The sequence below is a fragment of the Myripristis murdjan genome, chromosome 2, assembly GCF_902150065.1.
Source record: "Myripristis murdjan chromosome 2, fMyrMur1.1, whole genome shotgun sequence".
Taxonomy (NCBI): domain Eukaryota; kingdom Metazoa; phylum Chordata; class Actinopteri; order Holocentriformes; family Holocentridae; genus Myripristis; species Myripristis murdjan.
Window position 1 is genome coordinate 3783970 of NC_043981.1, and position 24047 is coordinate 3808016.

The following is a 24047-nucleotide window of genomic DNA, read 5'->3' on the forward strand; positions in this document are numbered from 1 at the left end:
CACACAAACACAGTGCATTTTATAGCGGTGGTAAAATACAACATGGCCCTCGCTACATTTTTCATCTTTTGAAGACATGAGGTCTTACCGAGCTTCTTGACTGGGAAAAAGTTCTAGATTAGAAACAAGAGGAGATGGGTTTTCTGCAGTCCACGCTCAAAGATTTGCCTGAGGAGCTTAGGCTGACTAAATCTGTCTCCTCTCTTCCTCTCCTTTCTTCCCCCTCATGTCTCCTCTGTTTGTATCCAGGACCCAGCGTTTCCTGTCAGGACCCTTCTCCCCCGGCGTGGAGGTGACAGCAGCACTGTTTGTAGTCTCTCACGATGGCAAGTTGCTTTTCAGTGGCGGCCACTGGGACAACAGCCTGCGGGTCACCTCACTGGTCAAGGGCAAGACTGTGGCGCAGCACATCCGGCATATGGGTACACACACACCCCACAATGCACTCACATGCCCCAGAAAAGTTTTCTCCCCAGCACCTGCCAGTTCTAAACTTACTGATATTAAAGGTTTAGCAGGAAATGATACATTTACATATTCTGTCTTAAACTGAAGTTAATGTCAAAAAGCTAAAAAAAAAATCTAAAAAAAAAAAAAAAAAAACTAATAAGAATAGGGTAGCGTTAGCCTTGAGGTTAGAGAAGTGGGCACTTCTGTGCAGCTGTATGTGGTTGTACTCAGCATCTGCCAGTTGTGAATAGAACCAAAGCATAACTCTCTGACCCGTTGCTCCTCCAGACATTGTGACGTGCCTGTCGACAGACCACTGTGGCATCCACCTGATCTCTGGCTCCAGGGACACGACCTGCATGGTGTGGCAGGTTCAGCAGCAGGTCAGGACAGCCAGCACACCACACTGCCTCACACACCAAGAAGGAGGCTAGCACATGTTGTTCTGAAAGCCTACCTGATATATGCAGCCTAAAGCAACTTTACATTGACTGAGCATGCATGATTTCAACTGGCTTTGATGCATTTTTTATGTTTTCCTCAGGCCCTAGAAAGACTTAAGTGTTTTAAATTTAATTATGTACATTTCAAATGCAAAGCTGCAATTGTCTTAATACCTTTAAATACATCCCTTAAGTCTTGGATATAGATACCTAATGAGAAATGAGCTAAAATTAGTCATATTTAATTCAAACTGGGTTGCAAAAGGTCTTAACAAGTCTTAGGGCCCTATTTTTGTGTTCATCTGAGGGCAGCCTTGCCCACACACAGTAAGCTTAAAGGGGCTGGGTGTAGTGGAATATATGAAAGGGGTTTGAATGTGAACTATAACCTTGTGAACTTTCTTTCTTTTCTTAAATGAAGTAACAAATGAAGTGACTAATGCCTATCTAGTTGGCCCGCTATATCTGTATATCTATAGCTCTTATATGTATCTATATATATCTATCTATAGATAGATATACATAGATATGTAGCTATATAGTGTAAAACAGCACATCACAAAAAATCGCACATTCTGAGCTCCATATTGTAATGTAAGGCTGTATGACTTCTGCTGACTTGACTGTGTTCAGGTCAATAAGCTCTGTGGTTTTGGTATCTGCTATGTCTCCTCCACCTCTCTGCATGTGGGTAGAGTGGAGACGTCCTGTTACATTCTGCTCAGTTTGTCCTCTCCTCTGTTGTGCAGGGTGGGGCTCCTGTGGGGCTCTGTCCCAAACCAGTTCAGGTCTTGTACGGACACACAGACGAGGTGGTCAGTGTCAGCATCAGCACAGAGCTGGACATGGCTGTGTCTGGATCACGGGTGAGAACACACCACACACACACCGCTTTGTGCTTCCACTTGGCTCTCCACCGGTTATCTTTTCACCGTACTTCTGTCTTTTCTATTTATCTGTCTTTTTTCCTCCTATCGATCCAAAATGATCTGAAAAATGTTAGTTTTAGCTTTGAGAGGGAGAGTTGAAGAGTCTTGTGCTCAGGATAGGATGGAGGAGTGGTATATTGTCAATAAACTATTCAGATCACTTGCTGAGTCAGTGAGCTGGAGAATTTGCTTTAAACTGAGAGCCAATGGACTGTGAAGGTAGGAGATACAGGGAGCTGTGTAAAGTACTGGACAGGGTTTGATGCCTTCAGCCTTTTCAGTGACATAATATTTTGGATGTGAAGTGAAACCATGATCGTGACACGTAAGGGTAGCAAGCATTTACACCCTGAAATGTGCACCAGTGTTTGGAGTTGTTATCAGTCCATGTCCATGTGAAAAAATGAAGTTAACCTCACAATAAACTAATTTTGTGATTTTCCTCCCCTTGTGATTTTCCCTCCTAAAAGTCTAAAAGGAAAATGTTTCTCTTTAAACTTTTATTAGCTGACTGTATATCCCATTTTTAGCAAAAATGGAAGTATATGCTTTGCATTAAAGATTTATATTATTTGATTAAACAAGTTGGACGCATACGTCACTGAACTGGGAAATTAATTCAGTTTAGAGGCAAATTAATTATTGATTTGTCTTGGTTAGAAATGAAATAGTTTTAAAGACTGGAACCATCCAAGCAATATCTGTGTGATTTCCTTTGTCTCAAATTGGGGACTGTTTGCCAATATTTGTTCCCTTGTATCCCAACTTGAAGTGTGTGTACTACTTACTGTGTCCCACCCCCACCCTCTGTGCTCCAGGACGGGACAGTGATCATCCACACGGTGCGTCGGGGTCAGTACATGCGCTCTCTGCGGCCGCCATGCGATAGCTCCCTGCCACTGTCCATCCTCCACCTGGCCGTGTCCTGGGAGGGTCACCTGCTGGTGCATACCTGCCTTGAGGGCAAGGCAACGCTCAAGGTACACACACACACACACACACACACACACACACAGCCAGAGATAAGATGTTTGAACAGTATGACTTTTTTAGGTCTGATACAAACATTTTTAGATTAAAGTTCATGTTAGACTGAATTTTGTGCTGATTATCAATATATTATTTTAAAGTTTTCATGCTATTTTATTTTAACAGACTTTAAGTCCCAAAAACAAATTACAAAGGCAGGAGGGAGAGGCTTGGGAATAAAACGTAGATACACACGACTGACAGTGCATTTTTACTTAAAGGCTTCTCCAGCTCTAAATTTTGTTGGAACGCCCGAGTCTCTTTAGAACCCAAATAAGTCCTTCTTTTATTTCCATGTATTCTGGCGGCTCTATCTCCTGTTTTGTGTTGCAGACACACACACTGGCGATGTGTTATGCATTTCTTAGCAAGTTTTTTTAGGGTTAGTTTTCCTTATGCCTGCAGATAAGTGGCCTTATGTAAACAACATCAGGTCACATGGAGATATTTAATGGCATAATAAATTTCACCTATGCAAAACATCGATGGTAAATGTCAGATTTTGGTGTTAGAATCAGAGCAAGAGCTTTTCAGGCTCTTTTTTAACCCTCAGGTCATGACAGGGTGGTCACAATACTAGAACTTTTTTATTCAGAGAAAACACGGCAGGTGTCTGTAATGTTGGAAAGATGTATTGGAACTGTTTCAAATCTTTAGTATTGATATCTATCAGAGTATCAATACTTTTGACAACCTGAGGTCATAAATCTGTGTTTTTCCCCTCCCCAGGATAAAAATGCCCTCCATCTTTACTCAGTGAACGGGAAGCACCTGTGCAGTGAGCCTCTGAAGGAGCAGGTGACAGATATGTGTGTCTCTGGGGAGTTTGTGGTCATCGGCAGCGAGCAGGGCTACCTGTCTATTCGAGACCTCTACAGGTAAACAAAATGTTATGGATAACAGGACTAGGAATCAGACATTTAAGAGCAAAATCATTTTTCAGTTGGCAGGCACAAGTATCACCATGCAGCAGAGTTAATTTTGACAGTCAGTTTGGTTTATTTTCGTCTTTTTCACATTATAGTCATCTAAATTTTGTTAGCTTTAGTCTAGTTTTTTTTTTTTTTTTCTATAAAATCCACAGTGGATTTGGTTGATGAAAACTAAGTTTTAATCTAATTCTACTGAATCATTTTTCACATTTTTCTCTGTAAATTCCTCATTAAATTATTTGTTAGTGGCCTTTATGCAGATTGATCTACATTTCTCGTTATAGCTTCTTGTTTTTTGTGTCTAGCTTTGGTTTTTATGCTTAAAGTCAACAGTAAAGTTGGTAATGTATCTGTTTCCTTCCAAACTGAGGTCAGTTGTGTTTTTGTTTGTTGTTTCTTCTTTTTATCTTGTTTTTCTTTTTTATTTGTTGAGAATGTCATGATATTTTGTCATAGTTTTTGTCAAAGGTTTATTTTGTTTTGTCCTGGAATAAGTTTTGTTGACAAATACTTTTGGTCATAGTTTTAGTTGCCAAACTAACAGTGGCCTGCACCCTTCTGTCGGCAGCCTGTCTCTGTGCATGGCGCCCATGGCCATGCGGGTGCCGGTGCGCTGCGTCTCGGTCACCAAGGAGCAGAGCCACGCCCTGGTGGGCCTGGAGGACGGCAAGCTGATCATCGTGGGCGTGGGCAAGCCGGCGGAGGTAAAGAGCTCGCTGAGGAACTACATCGCTCAGAGCCTGGAGGGATCGCCGCTCATGGCCTCCCCCCTGCTGGCCCCGCTTCGCGTCCGCTCACCCGCCCGCCTGCTGCACCAGCGCGACCAGCTGGTGTTCAGCCCCAGCCCCAGCCCCAGCTCCCAGAATCCCTAGCAGCTCTAAGCCTAGCCCCCCCACCCTCCTCTTGCTGTAGATCTGTAGATGCTGGAGCTATATTTACACACACACACACACACATACACATTTACATATACAGATAAATATATATGCACATAAATGCCTGTGTTGCATGCTTCTTACTCACAGTCACCTCTCTTCTCAGGGATGGTTGTCGCCTGCTGCCAATTTGTTCCTAGCCTCATCCCTTACCAAATACACACACAACATACACACACTTGAGTCACACAGATTTTCGACATTCCTTTAGCACCCTCCTGAGTAGACACTGTGGCCCTTAGAGACATGACTGTGATATGAAAACTTGTTGTGCTTACCTCATCGTGTTCTTGGGAATCTTTGACATCTGTATGTGTGACTATATCTGACTTGTTTTGGCCATTGACCTGGGATAACCTCCGCCCCGTGCTGTTTACCTGAAGTGACATTATTTTACGTGTTTGCCCTATGAACTATAACAAATATGCTGTGAAACAAACTAAACGCTAATTAATGCTTCCGCAAACTCAAGCCATACTAACTATATTAGCCACAATGTAATACAGCAAACTAGCACATTTGCGCCAAGATAGTAACATTTAATATTTTGATACTCTAGATACCAGGTGCCAGGCATGGATACAGGAGGATGATACAGGCAGCCCTCCTCTGAATAGTTTGAATCATTGATCTGAATCACCGCACCTCTCCGCTTCTCACCTTTTCTGTTCAAATTCTCACACCAAAGTGAATGAAGCTTTGATTTTTGAATTGCCTCACCAGCTGCACAAGTCAATCAAGCTCCAGTGAACTAACAGATCACTCATGAATCATATCCCTCCTCCCTTTTTTCCTCTTTTTTTCCTTTGACTTCATGCTTTTCTCTCTCCTCTACCCACCCTCCCTCCTTCCTTCCCTCACTCCTTCCTCCTCCTCCTCCTCTTCCTCTTCCTCCACTCTTCTCAGATGCGCTCGGGCCAGATCACGCGGAAGCTGTGGGGCTCCAGTAAGCGGCTGACCCAGATCTCCTCGGGGGAGACGGAGTACAACACCCACCACAGCCAGAACTGACCCGTCCCGATTCCCTAATCCCTAAACTCCCCCTCCTCTCCCCCTTCCACATTCCTGCACGAGCGCTCCTCAGTACCTGTCAGTCATCCTGTCCTCCCTTCATCAGGTGGCCTCATTTTGATTGACTGTTTGTAGGAACTTCCATCAGTTCCTCCTGCACCTTCCCACAGTTTTGAGGGTGGTTGGTGGTGGTTTGGGTGCAAAGTATCAGAAAGACTGCATGTCCACGTTTTTGTTTGTGTGTGTGTGTGTGTGTGTGTGTGTGTGTGTGTGTATGCGCGTACGTGTGTGTGTGTGTGTGTGGTTTTGGTGCGTATACAGCAGGCTTGGATTGACCATCCGGCGCAGGCGCTGTCGGTCAAATCCACACATGGCATCCACAAAAACACCACCACCGCCGCCCCTAAACCTGCCACTTCAACTAGCGGACATTGCTCTTCATCCCTCAGCCAATCATCATCATCACCATCATATTCCATTGTACTTACATGGTCAGTGTAATGTTTCTAAACCAGGAGCCCCTATGCAGAGACACAAGCCTCTGTGTTGCCGAACTCTAAATCCAGAGGATCGGACCACTGAGTTGCAAGCGTTTGTGTGTGTGTGTGTGTGTGTGTGTGTGTGTGTGTGCAGTTAGTTGCTATGTCTCAGTGTCGGATTGTGTTTTCAAGTGGCCTTTTTTCCCCTCTTAGTTTGCCTTCAGTGCAGACAGTCGGGCATGGGCTTTGCAGGCTTTTTTTTTTTTTTTTTTTTTTTTTTTTTTTACTTTCTGATAGCCTCAAAGCTGCCAGCCAGCAGCTCGCTGCAGCAGTCTGCGACGAGACCGAGCTCTCGGCCTTTTCCTGTGTTTTTATACATGTTGTGTGTGAATTTGCAGTTGTTTTTTGTTTTTGTTGTTTTTTTTTTTGTTTTGTTTTTTTTGAGGATTTTCTTGGTTGTTTTGTTTTCATTTTCTTGACAAATGTATGCCAGCATTTTTGCGTTTGTAATAGTTTTTGGAGACACCTTAGACAAAGCAGGAGATGCGGTGTATCTTCGATATAAAGCATATCTTTTTTTTAATCCTCACAAGAAAAACACTACAGTTTCGCACACTACAAGCTTCCACATGGAGCTGATCACAGCAGTACAGACAAAGAGGTTGACAACGGACAGCTGCGGCTCTGATATCAAACAACACTCAGCTCTCCATGCATCATCGAATGTTTTAAGTTACTTGAATCCATGTTTATTTATGAGTAGGTTCATTTTTTTTAAAACCATGCTATGGTTGATATGCTCCAGCTCCTCTGACTGTTCAAAATGCCCGCAAAAGAAGGAGGGGAGATACACACAAGGGCTTTATGAGATGTCAGTGTTCACAGCAATACAGCTCCTTCGATGCTTCCTTCCAGTTTATTTATCCAACACAGGTTGGTCAACCAGCCCTCAATCCTCCAGTCTTCCTCTAGCTTTGGACCAGGGACACTAGATGTGACCGAACCCGCTCCTCCCCCAGCTGCTCCCATCATCGCCTCAAGCTTCCATACCTTTTATGTTTTTTATCTCACTCTAATTCCTGCTCATGTTGGAGCGACTGAGTTTATCTTCATGCAGTAACAGTCACGGAGCATCATTTGCATGCCTTGGGCTGGTAGCTTGGGAAATGTTTGTGTGTAAATGGGATTTTTTTTATTTGATTTTTTTTGCTCTCCAACTCTATCAGAATTACACAAATTCCACAGTATGAAGGTCCTGTGGATAGGTCTTTGTGTGATTCATGTTTTTGCACCGTAACTGTGTCTGTGTGTGCGTGAGTGGTGTGTGACATGTGCTGACATGCAGATGTTTGCATGTTTTTTGTTTTTTTTCTTATGCCAAAATTCTTGATTTTAATCGTAGATGTTGATATCACAGCATCTCCAGTTCGTTTGCATGGAAGGGGATTAGGGCCACACAAAGATAGAAAATAGAGTTCTGTTAAAAATAGTCAATCCTGATATTCAAGTCAAAATTCCAAGAAGATTCTGAGAGTTCTGGAAAAAAAAAATCAAAATCCTGACTTTAATCTCACAATTCTGAGAAAAATAGAAGCTGAAAATTCTGAGAGTAAATTCTGTTATGAAAATCAGAATGCTGACTTTCATCTGAGAATTCTGACTTTTTCCTAAGAATTCTAATTCAGAATCCAGCCGTAATCCCTTTTCCATACTTTTCCAACGTGGAAGCCCCTGATTGTTTTTTCACAGTCATGGGTTTGGCATTATTCCACTTCTTCAAATGGTTCTTGTTTGTTTCTAGTTGATTTTATTTAAGTATCACATAAATGTGCTACATGGTTCAGTGCAGAGACCAAGTCACATCCTTCTGTAAGAGACTTTGAAACTTTGTTTGGGTGAGTATGTATATGTGAGAAACATACATCTTTAACTATTTTCTGTGAAAGGTGTGCTAAATGTTTTGTCCAGTGGAGTGTTTCTCGTTTCGTTCATTCACATTTGTTATTCAGACAAAAGACCACTGTCAGAGGAGTTTTTAAACTGACTTGTGCGATTGCAAAAAATGGAGTGCCTTTATCCCAGTGTGGTGTTACCGTAGACTTTGGTTGTTCTCATTACTGAAGCATATTATCCCCGAACTGAATTCAAATGAAAGCAGCATTCCAGAAGGAAGCAAACATCCACTGTTATTATGGGAACCAAGAATATAGGACTTCTGCGCAAAATCTGAGTAAATGAAAAAGTAATATTTTGTGTCTTAGCTACATTCTCTGTGACTGTCACCAAATGGATGTGTGTATATCTGTGATTATTTATGAATACAGTATATAATGTACAGCATGATTTTTACTTCATTGTATTTGAAATGTACTTTTGCACTTTCCAGGTACTAAATTGTAACAAATTGTTTTAACTTGTCTCCCCAATCTGTACAAACGGCTTTGTATACACAAGTGGAAAATGATCATTAAAGTCTTGTTCAAGTTCAAGTTTATTTAAAGCCCAATACCAGTGTTTACAGTCTCAAAGTGCTTTACGTGCTCACAAGTTTACAACAAACAAAACGGGACAACACCCCCTGATTTTTGGGAAAGAAATAACTCCCCAAACAGGAAGGAAAGGAAGAAATCTTTTCACTGGTTTGAGGGAATGTTTGGATATCTTGTACTTTTAAGAGGTGAATGAAGGTTGTGGTGTGCACAGGTATGAAACAGAAACACACAAAGATAACATGCTGAATTATTTTATTTGAGTAGATACACTTTAAGGAGCTCCTGTAAGAGGAATTCTCTTCTGAAATAACTTCATATCATCACTATTCCCATAGTCGAGGCTTGTAGATCACATGTGAATAAGGAAAGGTATTCTGTCTCTGTATCTGTGTATTTCTCTGTGGTCTTCATGCAGCCATTGGGTAAGAGCAGATTGACGCTCTTTCCAGGCTACAGTCTGCCGCCGTCCACCAGCTCTCATCTAGGCCAGAAAGACAAAGTTGTGGTGAAACTGGAAGTGGAGGAGACACTGGCTTGGCTCATGTAAGTTCAGCCATTTTTCAGTGGTAAATGGAGTTTTGGGCAGAGACATTTCGTGAAAACACATCAAGGAAATGTGTATGTCATAAGCCTAAGCCTCCCTGATCTACAACCCTCTCAGTATTAAGCCTACAGGAGGAGCCAAAGGTGCCAATTCATAACATGTGTCTCTCCAAATGTACATATATGTAGCTTTGGCCATGGTTATTTCAAATAATTTCAGTTCCCTATACCCAAATATAGATTTATCATCACTGCTGAAGTGTAAAGAAATCTGTTATCAGTTTCTAAAAGGGAAATCATAACTGTGGAGGGTCATTTCCCTTATATAATTTTTTTTAGGGCATTTCCCTTTTTTAAACTCCACTGCACAATAACAACTTTCTCCTTACATTTTCACTCTAAGATGTGGCCATGAAATAGACATGAGTGTGTGAGTGTGAGTGCAGCTCTTACCTATCCTGAACATCTCCAGGCAGATGGGTTGGTCTGTGTGAATGTTGGGGTGTCCTGGCATCCAGTCGCTGTACGCCCACTCTGACCCGTCTACCCACGATGCCTGCTGGTTCTGAGGGATGCAAAACACACACACACATACTCTTAATTCAATCATGTCATGTATGAAATGCACTCATTTCCAGTCAATGAGTCCAATCAATGATTTTGATTTCTTCACATTTTGCAGATTTGTTCCTATTATAGAAACATAGATGCTTTTTGAATAATGACGACAGCCTCCTAAACATTCAAAGGGCAATGTTTCACCAAGGTAAGCACAACACAGTCTGTCCTCTTGATAACTTATCTGATCACAGTCTCCTTGAACTCCATCCAGTGCAGCTATTTCTACAGGACAAGACTGTTCACACCATTTTGAATAAGGACTAACACTATTCCCCCCAAAATAGCTTAAAACTATGTTTGCATTTACTGCTTTCACTTGCAATAGAATATAGAATCTGTTAATCTCAAGATGCTTGTGTGAATCCCAGTTTAGGGACCACTGGGTTAGTGGAGGAGGGATAAAAGTTTTATCTAACTTGTCAGCAGAAGGTGATAGACATTTTCTTTCATGACTTAGATCTTATTTTACCAAAATCAGATGTCTTATAGAAATTCAGCATCCATCCAGAAGTCTAGAATAGTTGGAAACATTGTCATTATATCAGAAAGTTGATTTTATTGCTGTTTCCTCATAGATATTAATCAGCAGCTAATCTGCATATTAAGGCTTGTGTGCAAAGAATGGCCAAATGAATCACTGGGCAAGTCAAACTACAGGGACCGGATGTAAACTTGTATTTTGTAGGATTTTAGTCCAAAGTACAGTATATCCATTTTAAATGCAGATACAACTGCAAATACTGCAAATCCTTTAAAAAAATGGTATTTTTCTCAGCAAAGGGTTTAATGTAAATCCTTCAATAAGCTGTTTCACATGTTATTGGGCTAAAAAGGAACTTGCCTTGACCACGCCTCCCAGCCAGGTTAGCACAGGGCTGGCCGTGCCACCCTTGGTCACCATGGAAACTAGCCGGGAGTGCAGATCGCTGTTGGTTACCGATGCCAGGTCAGCATTTGGGGCAAGGACTCTGCAGGAGGACTGGACACACACACACACAGAGGAACATGGGAAAAATAAAAAGGTTTAGGTTTTAGTTTTTCATGCAAACCAGAACCACATGGGAAACTGATTTGTCACATACTGCTAGTCGAATCAGAGACCTCCCAACTTCTGAACCCCAACATTTTTATGACTTAGGAAAGGCCTTTGGAACAAAACAGTATTTAGATCATGGACACTGAAACTCTGCCAATACTGATGTAAATCTGTTAGGCTGCATCAACATTTTACTAGACTACATGCCCCTCTCTATTTCTTTGACAGTAGATATTCGTGTCTAACCTGGGCATCCTTGAAGGCCAGTGGAGTGGGATTGAACTGATAGCAGTTTCCATTGATGATCTCCCCTTCACACGCCATGATCTTTGCTTGGAGCCGGGGGGTGGAGGGTTCAGTTCCCTGTCTGAATCCAACAGGAAGGCGGAGGGTGGATGGCTCAGTTCCCTGTCTGAAACCTTTTGGGATGGAGATCACGGGTTCGGTTCCCTGTCTGAAACCTTTTGGGATGGAGATCACGGGTTCGGTTCCCTGTCTAAAGCCCTCTGGAATGGAGATCACCGGTTCGGTTCCCTGCCTAAAGCCCTCTGGGATGGAGATCACGGGTTCGGTTCCCTGCCTAAAACCCTCTGGGATGGAGATCACGGGTTCGGTTCCCTGCCTAAAACCCTCTGGGATGGAGATCACGGGTTCGGTTCCCTGCCTAAAGCCCTCGGGGATGGAGATCACGGGTTCGGTTCCCTGCCTAAAGCCCTCTGGGATGGAGATCACGGGTTCGGTTCCCTGCCTAAAACCCTCTGGGATGGAGATCACGGGTTCGGTTCCCTGTCTAAAGCCCTCGGGGATGGAGATCACGGGTTCGGTTCCCTGTCTAAAACCCTCTGGGAGACCTTGAGCAGAGGGATCCTCCACTCTGACCCAACCGTCACCAATCCTCTGGGCTGGAACATCAACAGAAGCTGGAGAACAGAATGCCTTTAGGTTAGTTTGTGTATTTATTTATTTTCAGAGTAGGAACATATGTCAGTGTTGCACAAACCAGTTGTTGATGAATCATAATTGGAAGATAAATAGAAAATACATAAGGCTTCAAATTTTTAGATTTCAACAACTTGTGACCAATAACTTTGTCTTCCTCACCTTCATTTGTCAGCCAGTGTCTTCTGTCCATCTCTCCATATCCCTCCCCCAGAGAAGGACGAATGAAGGCTGGAAAAACAAAAATGATTCCAGGAGTTGTAGAAGAGAGAGGGGACAAGCGATAGTAAACTGTGTGACATTATCTTTCATGTTTTTCCTCTAATAATAACAGGAGTAATTCATATCTAAGATTCCTGATCAAATCATGCACCTGCTCTCCGGTCCATCTCACTGATGTGTTCCTTTATGAGGCCGGTGTTGAGGTCCACAAGGTAACGCCTGGACGGCTCGGTGCCCTGTCGAAAGCCATCAGGGACAGGTCTACGGATGACCGAGGGTTCAGTGCCCTGCTGAAAGCCGTAGGGGAGTCGGTGGGTTGAGGGTTCTGTGCCCTGTCGAAACCCAGTGGGGAGACTCCTTGTTTGGTCCAATCCTCTACGGGACCCAAGGGGGACAGCTTGGACGCCTGTGGTTAGAGTTAATATTTTAGAAGCAGAGTACTTCACCTACTACCAAGGTGCATGGAGAAGGGAGAAAGTCTACAGATGTCAAAGCTCCAGCAACATTTGTAACATATAGGACAACTTTATTGTTTATTGAGGTGTACATTTGGCAGAGCTTTTTCCTGGGTGTTGCTGTTGGGGTTGGAAGGTCCTGGGGGATCAAGCGGTGAACTTTGCCACTTGACAGATAAATATTATCAGATTTATGGCTCTTAGAAGTGACTGTTAAGTTTATGTCTTCAATCATTAACTATTGTGCAATAAAATATCTTTCTTTTACAGTGTAGTCGCCAATGGTCAAAGTCTAATTTTGCTTTTCACTGAGATGATCAATTACTGTGATTACAATATTGTTTGCTAAAGATTCTCAACATTTCTGGTGCCAAGTCAACAAAATTCATTCAGTGCCAGATGAACAGAATGAACCCCCTTGTACTGAAATGACCCAGCCTCAGTTTGGCTGTAACAGAGCCAGGGTCCTGCTATTATCATGCATTAAACTGATCAGAACCTTAATTAATAGGATCACCTGTGTTTACCCTACTATTTCATGTCAGAATGGCTGCTGTGAGAAGGGTCTATAGTCATGAGTTGTTCACACTTCAATCAGGGATTTAAAGATACTGTCTTACCTGACAGTGCCAGGCAGAGCAGAGTGAACTTCAGCATCCTGTGGACAGAGGAACAGACAGAGAACTGCTTGTCATGCAGAAGTTTCTCAGGTTTCTCTCCTGTTGTAGATTTCTCTCTGTTGTCCTGTGATATCCTCTGTTTGGTCTACCACTGTTAAACCAGCTTTAAGACCTGCAATCTCAGTGAGTTAGTGTGCATTTGTACATGACATAATTGGGAATACGCCCAAAAATGCCATGTCGGGTGCATGTCAGTGTTGGTCACTCACCTCAGACAGAAGTGGCTCCTTGATGTGACGAACACCTGGGAGACTGAGCGAGTGAGGGAGGCAAAGCAGCAGTAAATATGTCACCTCCATGGTCATAAAACCTGACCCACTAACAGCTTTTATCAATTGAATGAGATTATTGATTAATCTGCTTCTCTTTGATCCACCAATTGCTGAAATTTGATCCCTCACGTCACTGGCCTGATCAAAGTACTCAGAATATTATCATGGCAAATACTGGTATAGTTTAATATTTTGCTGATAATGTGCAGAATATCAGCAACTGATCTGTAATGGTAAGTGCTTAAAAATTGTGTGTTAAGAGACAGCCTTATTGCTCTATGCTATATAATCTATGGTCTCGCATGTACCTTAAAGCGGGATGGCACAAAGTTAAATCTAGGCCGGCTCCGTCAGTATTTGTGAACATAATGGAAAATTATTTCCCAAAAGCACTTTCAAGCATTGTTCAAACTCTTACAAAACCAGCGTAAATAATTTTATCATAACTTTACATACTATACAAATGCCACAGAAAAAAAAAATAAAAAGGTATAAGTGTAGCCTATCACCATCATAAGAATAATGAGGGGATAAAAGTATTTTTTTAACAGTTAAACAAAACCTAACTTGTCTGATGTACTGAGAAAGATCAAATAGAAATCATGTACTTACAGAACTAATGCATCATACTGCCTCTGGCGCCACCTAGTGTGAATAATATATAAATGCTGTGTAGCAATACAGCAAAAACAAAACAAACGTAAAAAAAAAAAAAAAAAAAAAAAGCCAAGTAGTAAAAAATCACATAAATTTAGAAAAATAAAATAAAAACGCGAGTGTATTACAATAAACTCACTTAAAAACCTTGAAAATATTGCATCCATTCATTATTTTGGTAGATTTTTTGTGTGAAAGAATGTTTATGTATTGTTTCAGTTCCTTCATGAGTAAAAAACATTTTTTTGTTGTTGTTGTTTGTTTGTTTGCTTGTTTTTGTATATTTGCATTTGTGAATGTGGGATTTGGCCAGTAAATTAATCTCTAAAAAATGCATTATCATCGTTGTTACTGTAAACGCCTTTTGACAGAGGTACCTGGCAGCAGCCAGGAGTGTGAAGGTCAGTCTGTGTGAAGGCTGTCACTTGATTGAGCAACACATTGGGTGTCTTCGATTTATTTACACGGTTAAGTTGAGCGGGCAGCCTCGACTTTAAATGTCCCCATCTGGAGCACACGAGTTTGACTCCGGTCCACCGGGAGACATTGTGATTTAAAACGAACACAACAATTCTGACTGCACCGTGATTGGCCAGTGTAAGCTAGCACGTGCAGAGGCACCGCAGGCACTGTGCTTAATTTTTTTCACAGACATGAAGCTAACTTTTATTACTAGACGCTACAGGGGATGACCTTCAAAACAAAGGCATGCTATGTGTCATTTGAAAAATAAAGAAAAGTAGGTATTGGGTATATAGCGAGCAATAATTTATGAATAATTTGTTAATATATGAATATACACATTTTTTACAGCTCGCTCCCTAAATGCAGTCTTCTTTTTTACTAGTGCTCTTATGTATTGCTCAAAATATTGTCACAGATTTTTAGTTTTATTTTGACAGGTGAGACAGGAAGTGCTGTTTTTCTCCCTAGCTTGTTTGTCTTGCCCAGGAAATACTTTGGAATCTCGCTTTCTGAACACACAGCACCGCGGCGGTCACTCAAACTCTAGCCTATATCGTTTGCCTGCCTTGTTTTTATAGGTTGTATAAGGCAGTCCGTTTATTTATCTTACATGTTTGTACTTATTCGATACGTATCTCAAACAACAAGCCGTTGCCATAGGTTACGTGTTATGCAATGAAAGTGACGGTGACAGAGCGACTTGTCTTAGCTTAAAAAGGCTAGCTAGCGCGGCTAGCCAAGTTAAACAAGCAGGACAGTGTCGGTGCCTAGCGGTACATTACCGAACAAGTCGTCCCGAAGGGCTGCTCACCTAAATATCTCTACGTATCCAGCTCATTTCTTGAGTTACCTTTATTCGTTTTACAACTTTTCCTGTTTTTTTCCAATGGCTTTGGTAACGGCGACGAGAAGACTGGTTCACGTAACATTACGAGAAAGTTCGCGGAGGGCGGCTGTCATATCAGCTGCCTCGCTTCCAACTCAGAGTCGAGCGACGTGCCTTCAAAGGGGGTTCACCACCAGCACACAGCCTCTCAGGTGAGACTACTTACTCAAAGTTTAGTTTGGGGCCAGTTTGAACTCTGCCTGGCCCTACACGTCCTTCCCTCTGTCCTGGTTTGAGCGCCTCACACCAGACTCCATTCAGAAATCTGATATTTTAACGTGACCTTGCTTACACCTGCCCGGTGGAACAGTATTGAAGATTGTTTTGTAATCGTTAGGGTGCACCCTTCAAATCGACATGTGCACCATGACTGACTGGTATAGTAACCTCTTCACATTTGTGGATGGAGTTTGGGCTGATGTCTTCAAAGCAGTAGCTCAGTGTAACGTTATGCATGTCATGAGTCATACAGTTATTTTGTAAGGGCTTTGGCAATGGCAATGCTCAGTATCCATAGACAACTTTCTGGCCGGAAACATAAGTGTTAAACACATAAGTGTTTAAGTGTCTTTCAGCTTTTATCATTTGCATTTATATAGTTATCAAGCTATGGCCTTGAGGTTATATGAAAATCTTGTTTACATAGTAAAGTAAGTAAATAAAGCATTATTCATATAGCACTATTTAATACACATAGTGATAAAGGTCTTTACATATGCAAAGAGTAAAACCAAATGCATAGGGAAACAAATACATAAAAATATACATAAAAGACATGTAGATCCTAAGTCATAGTAGAACTGTGGTTTCAGAGAGTGATTGGTGGATTTATGCCACCATGAAACTTTTTCAACAACCAGACACAGCACTTAAGGATTCAGAATTTTAACCACTTGTATTTTTTCATATTTTTGTCACTTGATTGTTTGCTAAGTATTAATTCCAGGGTAAGCACTTTCCATCTCTACATTCATTTACAAGGCTTTGACCAAGGCTAAGCCTCCCAGGGCCAAACAACCTGTTGCATTGCGTAATGACTCCGCTGGCTTGCTGCTGGCCACTTGGGTTGAAGGTTTGGTAAGCCATGCTGGCCTTAACCCGGCTGAACCTGGCCCTGTGTGCTCACGTCATTTGAGGAAGCTCGGCCCTGGCCCCCTGTCCAGTAATCATCTTCAAAACAACATTTGCACCACTAACACAATCAGAGTTTAATTCAGTTCATGGCATGGTGTCATTACCACATTTCTGGATCTTGTGTTGTAGTACAGGAGAGTACATGGAGTAGTGGTCAATATCATGTGGATTGTGGAGGCAGTTCATCAACAAATCAATAACAAATAAAATTCTTAGGTCATGGAGGAGATCCAACTTAGTCATGAAAAGACATGGAATGTTACATCAAGGCTATATGACAACCCTGATACTAATGTTTGTGTACTAGGGGCAGAAACATATTCATCAGCATTTATACCATTTGACTGGCCAAAATAAACAACATAACGTAGCTCATTTAACTTCACCAAATTAACAAATCCATAAATAAATGATAATGACGATGATGCCATATAAAACAGACTGTCAAAGGAAAAGTCAAATCAACAGTGAATCAAACATTGTTTCTTGTCCATATGGCAATTTGCAGTCATAAACAACAGTGCAGGTTTTACAGTTGATATGCTTTGGTGCCCCAGTAAAACCTGCTGCCTCTGTGGAGTCGTGGAGAGGCAGACAGGTCAGGCAGTGGTCACTTTGGAAGAAATACCCCACGCTACAACTAGCATTATCTCAAAAGCGTCAAAATGAGAACTTGAAGTAGCTCTGAAGCTTAATGTGGTGTAATTTTAAATTATATGCAGCCATTAGGAGTGGGAATCACCAGTAATCTCACAGTTGGATTTAATCATGATTCTTGGCTCAGGGTTTAGTCATTAACTGTTATTTGTGATGCTTGTATGTTTAGACCAGGGGTGTCAAACTCGTGCCATGGAGGGCCAAGAGGCTGCAGGTTTTCATTCCAACCAACAACTCCACCAGGTGATTTCACTGATCACCCTACCTCGAAACAGAGAGGCGGGACTAATCAGTGAAATCACCTGGTGGAGTTGTTGGTTGGAATGAAAACCTGCAGCCTCTTGGCCCTCCATGGCACAAGTTTGACACCCCTGGTTTAGACTCATAGAGTTAAGAGCCTACATGTAGCTCCCTTTTCTGGTGGAAGCCGAGTGGTTGGTGCTCGGTGTCTGTATAAATGTAACACAGGTTCTTCAAAAGTTTTTGAATTACTGCAAGTGTGAGAGTTCCTTGATCCAACAGTCATAACTGTACACAATAAATACCAGGCGGACAGACCCAGTAGTATGAAACAGATACATGGAGAGACACACACAGCCAAATGCACTGTAGGGGCTACAGCTTATTATAAAATTTTTATTATTTAGCTAGGCTATTATTTTGAAAATGTAAATAAAAGATTGAGGGGAGCTCAGCAGAAATTGATCTTGTTGGATTTAGTGATTTGTGTCATGTGTAGAACAGACACTTAGCTTTATTTTGATTTATGATGTATAATTTGAGAAATGTAAGCTTGTCTTGAAAGTTTCATTACTTATTTAAATATGTTTTGACAGATTTCATATTGAACCAGCAGTTTGGTGTTAACCCACCAAGGAGCTGTTTGTGTAGCAGGCATTCGGTGTTTTTTTGTGGATACAGTGTTGTTTATGGTTTGTCCAAGGACACAGGCATCAGGCGATGCCATGTTGGGCGACGTAAATACAGCATATTCACTGATAAATCTGTCTCCTGCTTTTTCAGGGATAAATGTTTATTATTCTTCTGAGCACATTGGCATGTTTAGAAATCCAGGTCATATTGAAAATGTCCTGAAGTGGTTTGAGATCTCAACATCTAAAATGAATGTGGCTTTAATATTTAGAACCTTGAGGTAACCAGGTGAAAAGGCGTGGCCTTTGTCCATGAGCATGATACAGTTCAGTTTGTTGACACATGAACTGTGACAGTTCTGTCAGATAAGTGGCATAGTTAAAGTCCATGTTGCAGAACTGGATTTGGCATAGCAGGTTTGATTGAGTCTTGCAGGCAAGATAAACTCTGCCAGAGAGAGTTAACTTTATCCAAATGCATTTGTCCTTGCAACTCGTCCAGTTTAGTATGTTTCAGGCTGTTATGGTGCTCAGGATGGGCCTTTTTCATCACTTCAAGCACATCCCCACAAACTAAACACTCGGGCTTGCCTTTTACTTTCTCTTGGTAAGTGCAAGATCCTGCATATGCACTCATTTCAAAGAACAATTAACTCCATCAGGTCAGTTTTCATCAGCAGTCAACCTTTTGCGGGAGTGTAGGAGATCAGTAGAACCCACCCCAAGCATATGTATTGGCTCCTTTGCTCCCCCAACCAAATTTACCTTAAAACTCTGCTGAAAATCAATCAGTAAATGAAGTCCTCTACCTGCTCCCTGGACATTTTACCAGCTTCATTTTGAAGGTGGTACCTTTGGCCCTCACACTTTATGTAGGCTATCGTTAAACTCTGGCTCTTTTCCCAACACTTGGGGTTTGTGCTGAAGGCTGAAAATGTTCTGAAGAGTACCTTAGGTTTATGGGAAAATAATTTAGCAGTAGACACTAGCTATGATGGACCAGTACTTTTTCATGGTGATATCTTTAATCTTAGCGGCTGCATTAGAATATGTTTGAGGGAGATGTTAAGGCGGGTTGGTTGCCTTTTCCATTTCAGCTTGTCATTAATTTAACAAGCTCGCTGGAAGGACTAAGTTGTTGAAGAATTTTCATCCTAAGTCCTCAAGCTTGCTGGCAGGACTAAGTTGTTGAAGAATTTTCATCCTTAGTCCTCGTGATTCCGGACAGGAATGTCAGGCCCAGACCAGCTCCAGTACAGTGTGTCCAGAGGAGGGCTTCACTATGCTTTGCCTCAGTACACATTTTCATATAGTGAGTGAGTGACAACTGAACAAGACAGTTGTCACCCACAAAACACAGCTTTTGTTTTCATTTTTAACATCTGGAACTGGAATAAAACAGAGTTGTATTCTAACTTATGATATCAGAGTTCTAAAATACAACGGTTTGCCTCAGGAAAAGATTTGCAGAAACATGAAGTTTATACATTTTGTAGATATTACGTGAAACATTCAAAATAACTGGTATAGTCCTTTTTAATATAAGCATTGATACAGCACATGGGACTCGTCATTGACTGTCAAGCCAAGAAGTGGAACTTAAGCTCATTTGTAGCCCATATAGGAAACAATGATCATTTCCCTGATAATACCGGTATTATCAAACATGTGACGTAGTCTTCTGAAGCGTAGGGAACCGGATCACCACAACCAACCAGGAAGTGTCCCCTTTGAAAACGATGCCATTGACGCTCTGTGGTTTTCCCAGTGGCATCACGGCACTTTGACTTTCCAGTGTGCTCTGGAACATGGGCTTGTAAATCTGATCATTTGCAAAGCTGAGCTGGTCCTACCTGGATGGAAAATAAAATCGCCGTTGAATGAATTGGTATCCTTTTTCTTTTTTCAAAGCTGGGGAACTCTGGTTGTTCAAAGTCATACAAGCTGAAGTAGCCTAATGTAAGAGGATAATTCAACTTCTGTGGGGGTACGACGATATTATGGTTTGGTGTGTTTTTTTTTGTTTTGTTTTGGCAACTATGGGATCTTTTTTTTAATTCATTAAAATGACAAGCTGAGAAAAATATCACTCTAAAACATTTAAGTTCTTCCTTGATGCCAAAAATGTCAAAGGGAGTTTGAATAGGCTACTTGGACAACAAGAGCAGGCACCCATGTGCGGCTATCAAACTGACACAGCCATGATAATCCATGTAGTTCAACAGGGTGTACTGGTCAGCTGTGACCACTGGAGGGCACTGTTGCTATAGAGAAGAGTAGAAGCTCTGAGTCAAAAGTAGAATAAACTTGCTTTGTTTAGTATTGCTATTTCCTGTTTTGAATGGTGCCTAAATCTGTGTGTGTGTGTGTGTGTGTGTGTGTTTCTGTGTGTGTGTGTGTGTGTGTGTGTGTGTGTGTGTCCCAGGTCAGACAACAAGGTGACAGTCCACTTTATCAACAGAGATGGGGAGAAGATCACAGTGAAGGGGTCACCTGGAGACTCACTGTTAGACGTCGTCATTGACCAAGACCTAGACTTTGATGGCTTTGGTATGCAAGCTGACACTCACGTGCACACACACACACACACAGTGTTGTCATGGACCTTGACTTTGACAGCTTTGGTTAAATCAGTTAACCTGCACTCACATGCACAGAAACACACAAACACTGTAAAACAGCTGTTTTTCGGTGTTGCCCGTGCTGCTTTATGGACTGACAGGAACCTTTCAGTTATTTCAGTACAAATCTGTGCTGTCAGTCCTGATTTGTAAATGATTTAAAAATCATCTTCATAATTATATAGTTGTCTTGGAATGTTGTTTTTTAACATAATAATGATAAATGATTATTTCTTTTTATTAATACAGTAGTTCAGTGATATCAGTAATCAGTCAGTAATTCATATTGATATCAGTTATCAGTGTCCTGGATTACTATTACATCTGTCAGTGATGTCAATCTGATCCATCAGATTTGTTATAGTTTCAAGCTGTGTGTGTGTGTGTGTGTGTGTGTGTGTGTGTAGGAGCGTGTGAGGGAACCCTGGCGTGCTCCACGTGCCATCTGATCTTTGAGGAGGAAGTCTACAAGCAGCTGGGGCCAGTCACAGACGAGGAGATGGACATGCTAGATCTAGCCTACGGCCTCACCGACACGTAAGGAGAGCACACACACACACACACACACACACACACACACACACACACACAGTATGTATGTATGGATTCACATTAGTACTGGTATCTAGAATTATGGAAATTCCCTGGTATTGGTGTGGACCACTGAATTTGTGGTGGTGTGCCGGCCCCACAGTAGTCCTTTTCCTTTGTGAGGCGGACATGCCCACTTTCCTCTGGAGGCTCATCCACTCATTCACTTTCAAACTGCTCAGCTAAATAAGGGTTGTGAGGCTTTCCCAGCACACATCGGGCACATGCTGAATTTTTGGGGGAATGTTGTAGTCATTTTCTTGTCATTTTATTTGACATATATCACTATATTTATTTGTAGTTTTCTTATATTTTGTTTTCCTTGATTTGATTCACCATGACATGTGGCCGTGTTGAAGGCTGTTTGCTTAGATTGCTGCTGAAGCTGAAGTTGAGGCTGGTGGCTAAAAGTGGAAGGAGCTGAACCAGCAGCATGTCCACACAAACCTGCAGCTCTGAGAGCAGCAGAGCGGCCTGCTGATGACACACTGCTGCTGACAGGATGAGATTAGCTGGACTTAATCAGGGAGAGACCAAGGTGGAGACACCCTGTCTCCCAGGAACATCCACCGTCCTCACTGTCTCACATCAGCCTGAAGGAGATGGTCCAAAAAAACAAACAAACAAAATCACTTCGATATTATTCACAATTTCAATAAGATTGATTATTTCTGCATAATAATTTTCATTTGTTGTGAAAAAGCTGTTAAAGTGATGGTGTGATGTCACTCTGCACCAAACAGACGTGTTTTCTCACATCTGGAAAATAAAATTTGTTGACCAGGGTGTCTCGGTAGCACCATACATTATTTATTACAACGTTCTGTCACACATTTCATCTTGATCAAAAAATTGCAGCTGTAAAAGTCTGAGTAATAAAGCTTTAAAAATTAAATAATTCAGTGAAATAAGTAAAATAAAGTTCAAATAAAATAAAAAAGAATACAAGTATATTTAAAAATATATATTTTTATAACTCATGTATTTTTAAGATGAATTGTAATTTAATTCAATTTATTTTTAAATTATTTATTATTTTTTTTTTAATTAAGAACAAAGTATTAATTCAGGGTTAGCATAGCTAACAAAAAAATCATACTTTGTAACAAACTGACCATCATTCCTGGTCTCAAAAATCAGTCACTGGTACAGCATTCCAAGCCATTATGGAATTCCTGGAATGTCATGGGACTAACTTGATGTGTTTCAGACATTTTACCGTTGGGTCCCTTCTCATCTTTCTCCTCAAGTTCTCCTCTCCTCCGCTGCCTCCCCTCAGGTCTCGTCTGGGTTGCCAGATCTGCCTCACAAAGTCTCTGGAGGGCATGGTGGCCCGGGTGCCGGAGAGCGTATCGGATATCCGACAGAGTGGGGATGGCTCCTCCTAACCAGGCAGCCAGGATGAGGACGTAGACGGTCAGAGCTGAGGGTACAAAACACACGCACAGGACCCACAGGAAGTGTAAAGCTGTCAATGCTGCCAATTCAGATCGGCCTCCAGGGATCGTTTTCTCCTCACTTTTTGTTTTCCAAGCAAGTAGAGCCATCTCTATGACCTGAGAGAATACAGGACTGCTCTCCCTATTCACTCCAATTAAAAATCACTGGGCAGATCGATCGAGCACAGTTAGAGCTGCGCATGGTAAGATGTTTTTAATGGAAAGAGCCATGTCTTGACAGTCTGTCTGCCCAAATGAAATTGTGATGGCCATTTCTCCGCTCACAGGACATGACGATTCAAAAAGCTAAAAGTGAAATCCAGATTGTCTGAAATTTAAGAGTTCTGTTCATTTTAAATTCCCATAACAAGCTGAGATTTTAAGCTGTCGACCACTCGTGTTTTCAGTAAGTATGAAATGATTTGTAAAGGGCATTTTAATCCCTGCCTGTTGATCCGTCCTTGAATGGGGGCAGCGTCCTGTATTATGTATTGTTTTGGTCATCATTTGGAGGATTCAGACGCCAGTCAGTCAGCATTTCTACAGTTGAGCTGAAAGAGCACACATGTTCAGATTCACACCAACACATTGTCAGCGACAGCTTGGTCAGAAACACACCATCTCATTTCATGTCGTCTTACTTGTTAAGCATTTGTAGGCGTATGAAGCAGGGAGAGGAGCATTTGAAACGTCACACAGCCACCCTGCAAACGTTTTCAGCGATGCTCTGTTCCTCACCTGGTGTCTGTCATCTCAGCAGGTGACTTAATATCCCTGAGTCAGGCCTCACTTTTCTGTTTTTGACACTTTTCCCTCTGAGGGAATGTATGATTTTGTGTTGCTTTTTTATTTTTCACATGCTCAGTCTGCACTACACTAATGGAAGCTCAGTTTTCAGGGGCTTTATCTACAGTAAATGAGAAACTGTGACTTTTTTTCCCCTACAATTTGGTTGACTCAGAACACAAAAAACTGCTGTGATTTTTTTTTTGGAGTGCATCCTATGAAAATGTGTGAAGCAATGCAACCAGTAATGCTGACTGATGATGTGGGCGCTGACATCCTCAAACATATTTTGTTTTATTCTGTAGTATGCAAACCCCAGTTGATCAAAACTGTTATGTAACCACATAATTTCATCTTCATGTGATTGTATATAACTAGCATACACACCAATGTATAGAGTGAGAGATAATGTAATAAACAAGATCACCTTTCTAACAGCATGTTGAGCTCTTGGTCATTAGGTGTTATGAT

General features: G+C 41.6%; 3 protein-coding genes across 5 annotated transcripts in view; 2 read left to right on the forward strand and 1 right to left on the reverse strand.

Annotated features, from left to right (window-relative positions):
* The window catches only part of nbeal1 (neurobeachin-like 1), a 63229-nt gene extending 54515 nt beyond the window's left edge, over positions 1 to 8714 (forward strand). For all 3 annotated transcript variants that reach the window (XM_030067369.1, XM_030067387.1, XM_030067378.1), the window contains 7 exons: positions 250 to 422; positions 739 to 833; positions 1643 to 1759; positions 2641 to 2802; positions 3581 to 3729; positions 4352 to 4487; positions 5625 to 8714. In XM_030067369.1, the coding sequence (XP_029923229.1) occupies positions 250 to 422; positions 739 to 833; positions 1643 to 1759; positions 2641 to 2802; positions 3581 to 3729; positions 4352 to 4487; positions 5625 to 5729 (937 nt within the window). In that variant the 3' untranslated portion in view covers positions 5730 to 8714. The remainder of the gene's footprint in view (positions 1 to 249; positions 423 to 738; positions 834 to 1642; positions 1760 to 2640; positions 2803 to 3580; positions 3730 to 4351; positions 4488 to 5624) is intronic.
* A 272-nt stretch (positions 8715 to 8986) lies between these two features.
* LOC115369641 (uncharacterized) lies at positions 8987 to 15690 on the reverse strand. The gene is made up of 9 exons (XM_030066292.1): positions 15643 to 15690; positions 14081 to 14113; positions 13137 to 13174; positions 12213 to 12467; positions 12002 to 12070; positions 11147 to 11820; positions 10706 to 10843; positions 9697 to 9808; positions 8987 to 9181 (listed from the first exon to the last, which is right to left on the reverse strand). Exons 3-9 carry the CDS (start codon positions 13171 to 13173, stop codon positions 9108 to 9110), a joined length of 1359 nt encoding a protein of 452 aa, XP_029922152.1. The 5' UTR covers position 13174; positions 14081 to 14113; positions 15643 to 15690; the 3' UTR covers positions 8987 to 9107.
* Positions 15072 to 24016, forward strand: LOC115369647 (adrenodoxin-like). Its single transcript, XM_030066304.1, has 4 exons — positions 15072 to 15628; positions 20565 to 20689; positions 21168 to 21297; positions 22631 to 24016. Exons 1-4 carry the CDS (start codon positions 15477 to 15479, stop codon positions 22737 to 22739), a joined length of 516 nt encoding a protein of 171 aa, XP_029922164.1. The 5' UTR covers positions 15072 to 15476; the 3' UTR covers positions 22740 to 24016.
* Positions 24017 to 24047: the final 31 nt, after the last annotated feature.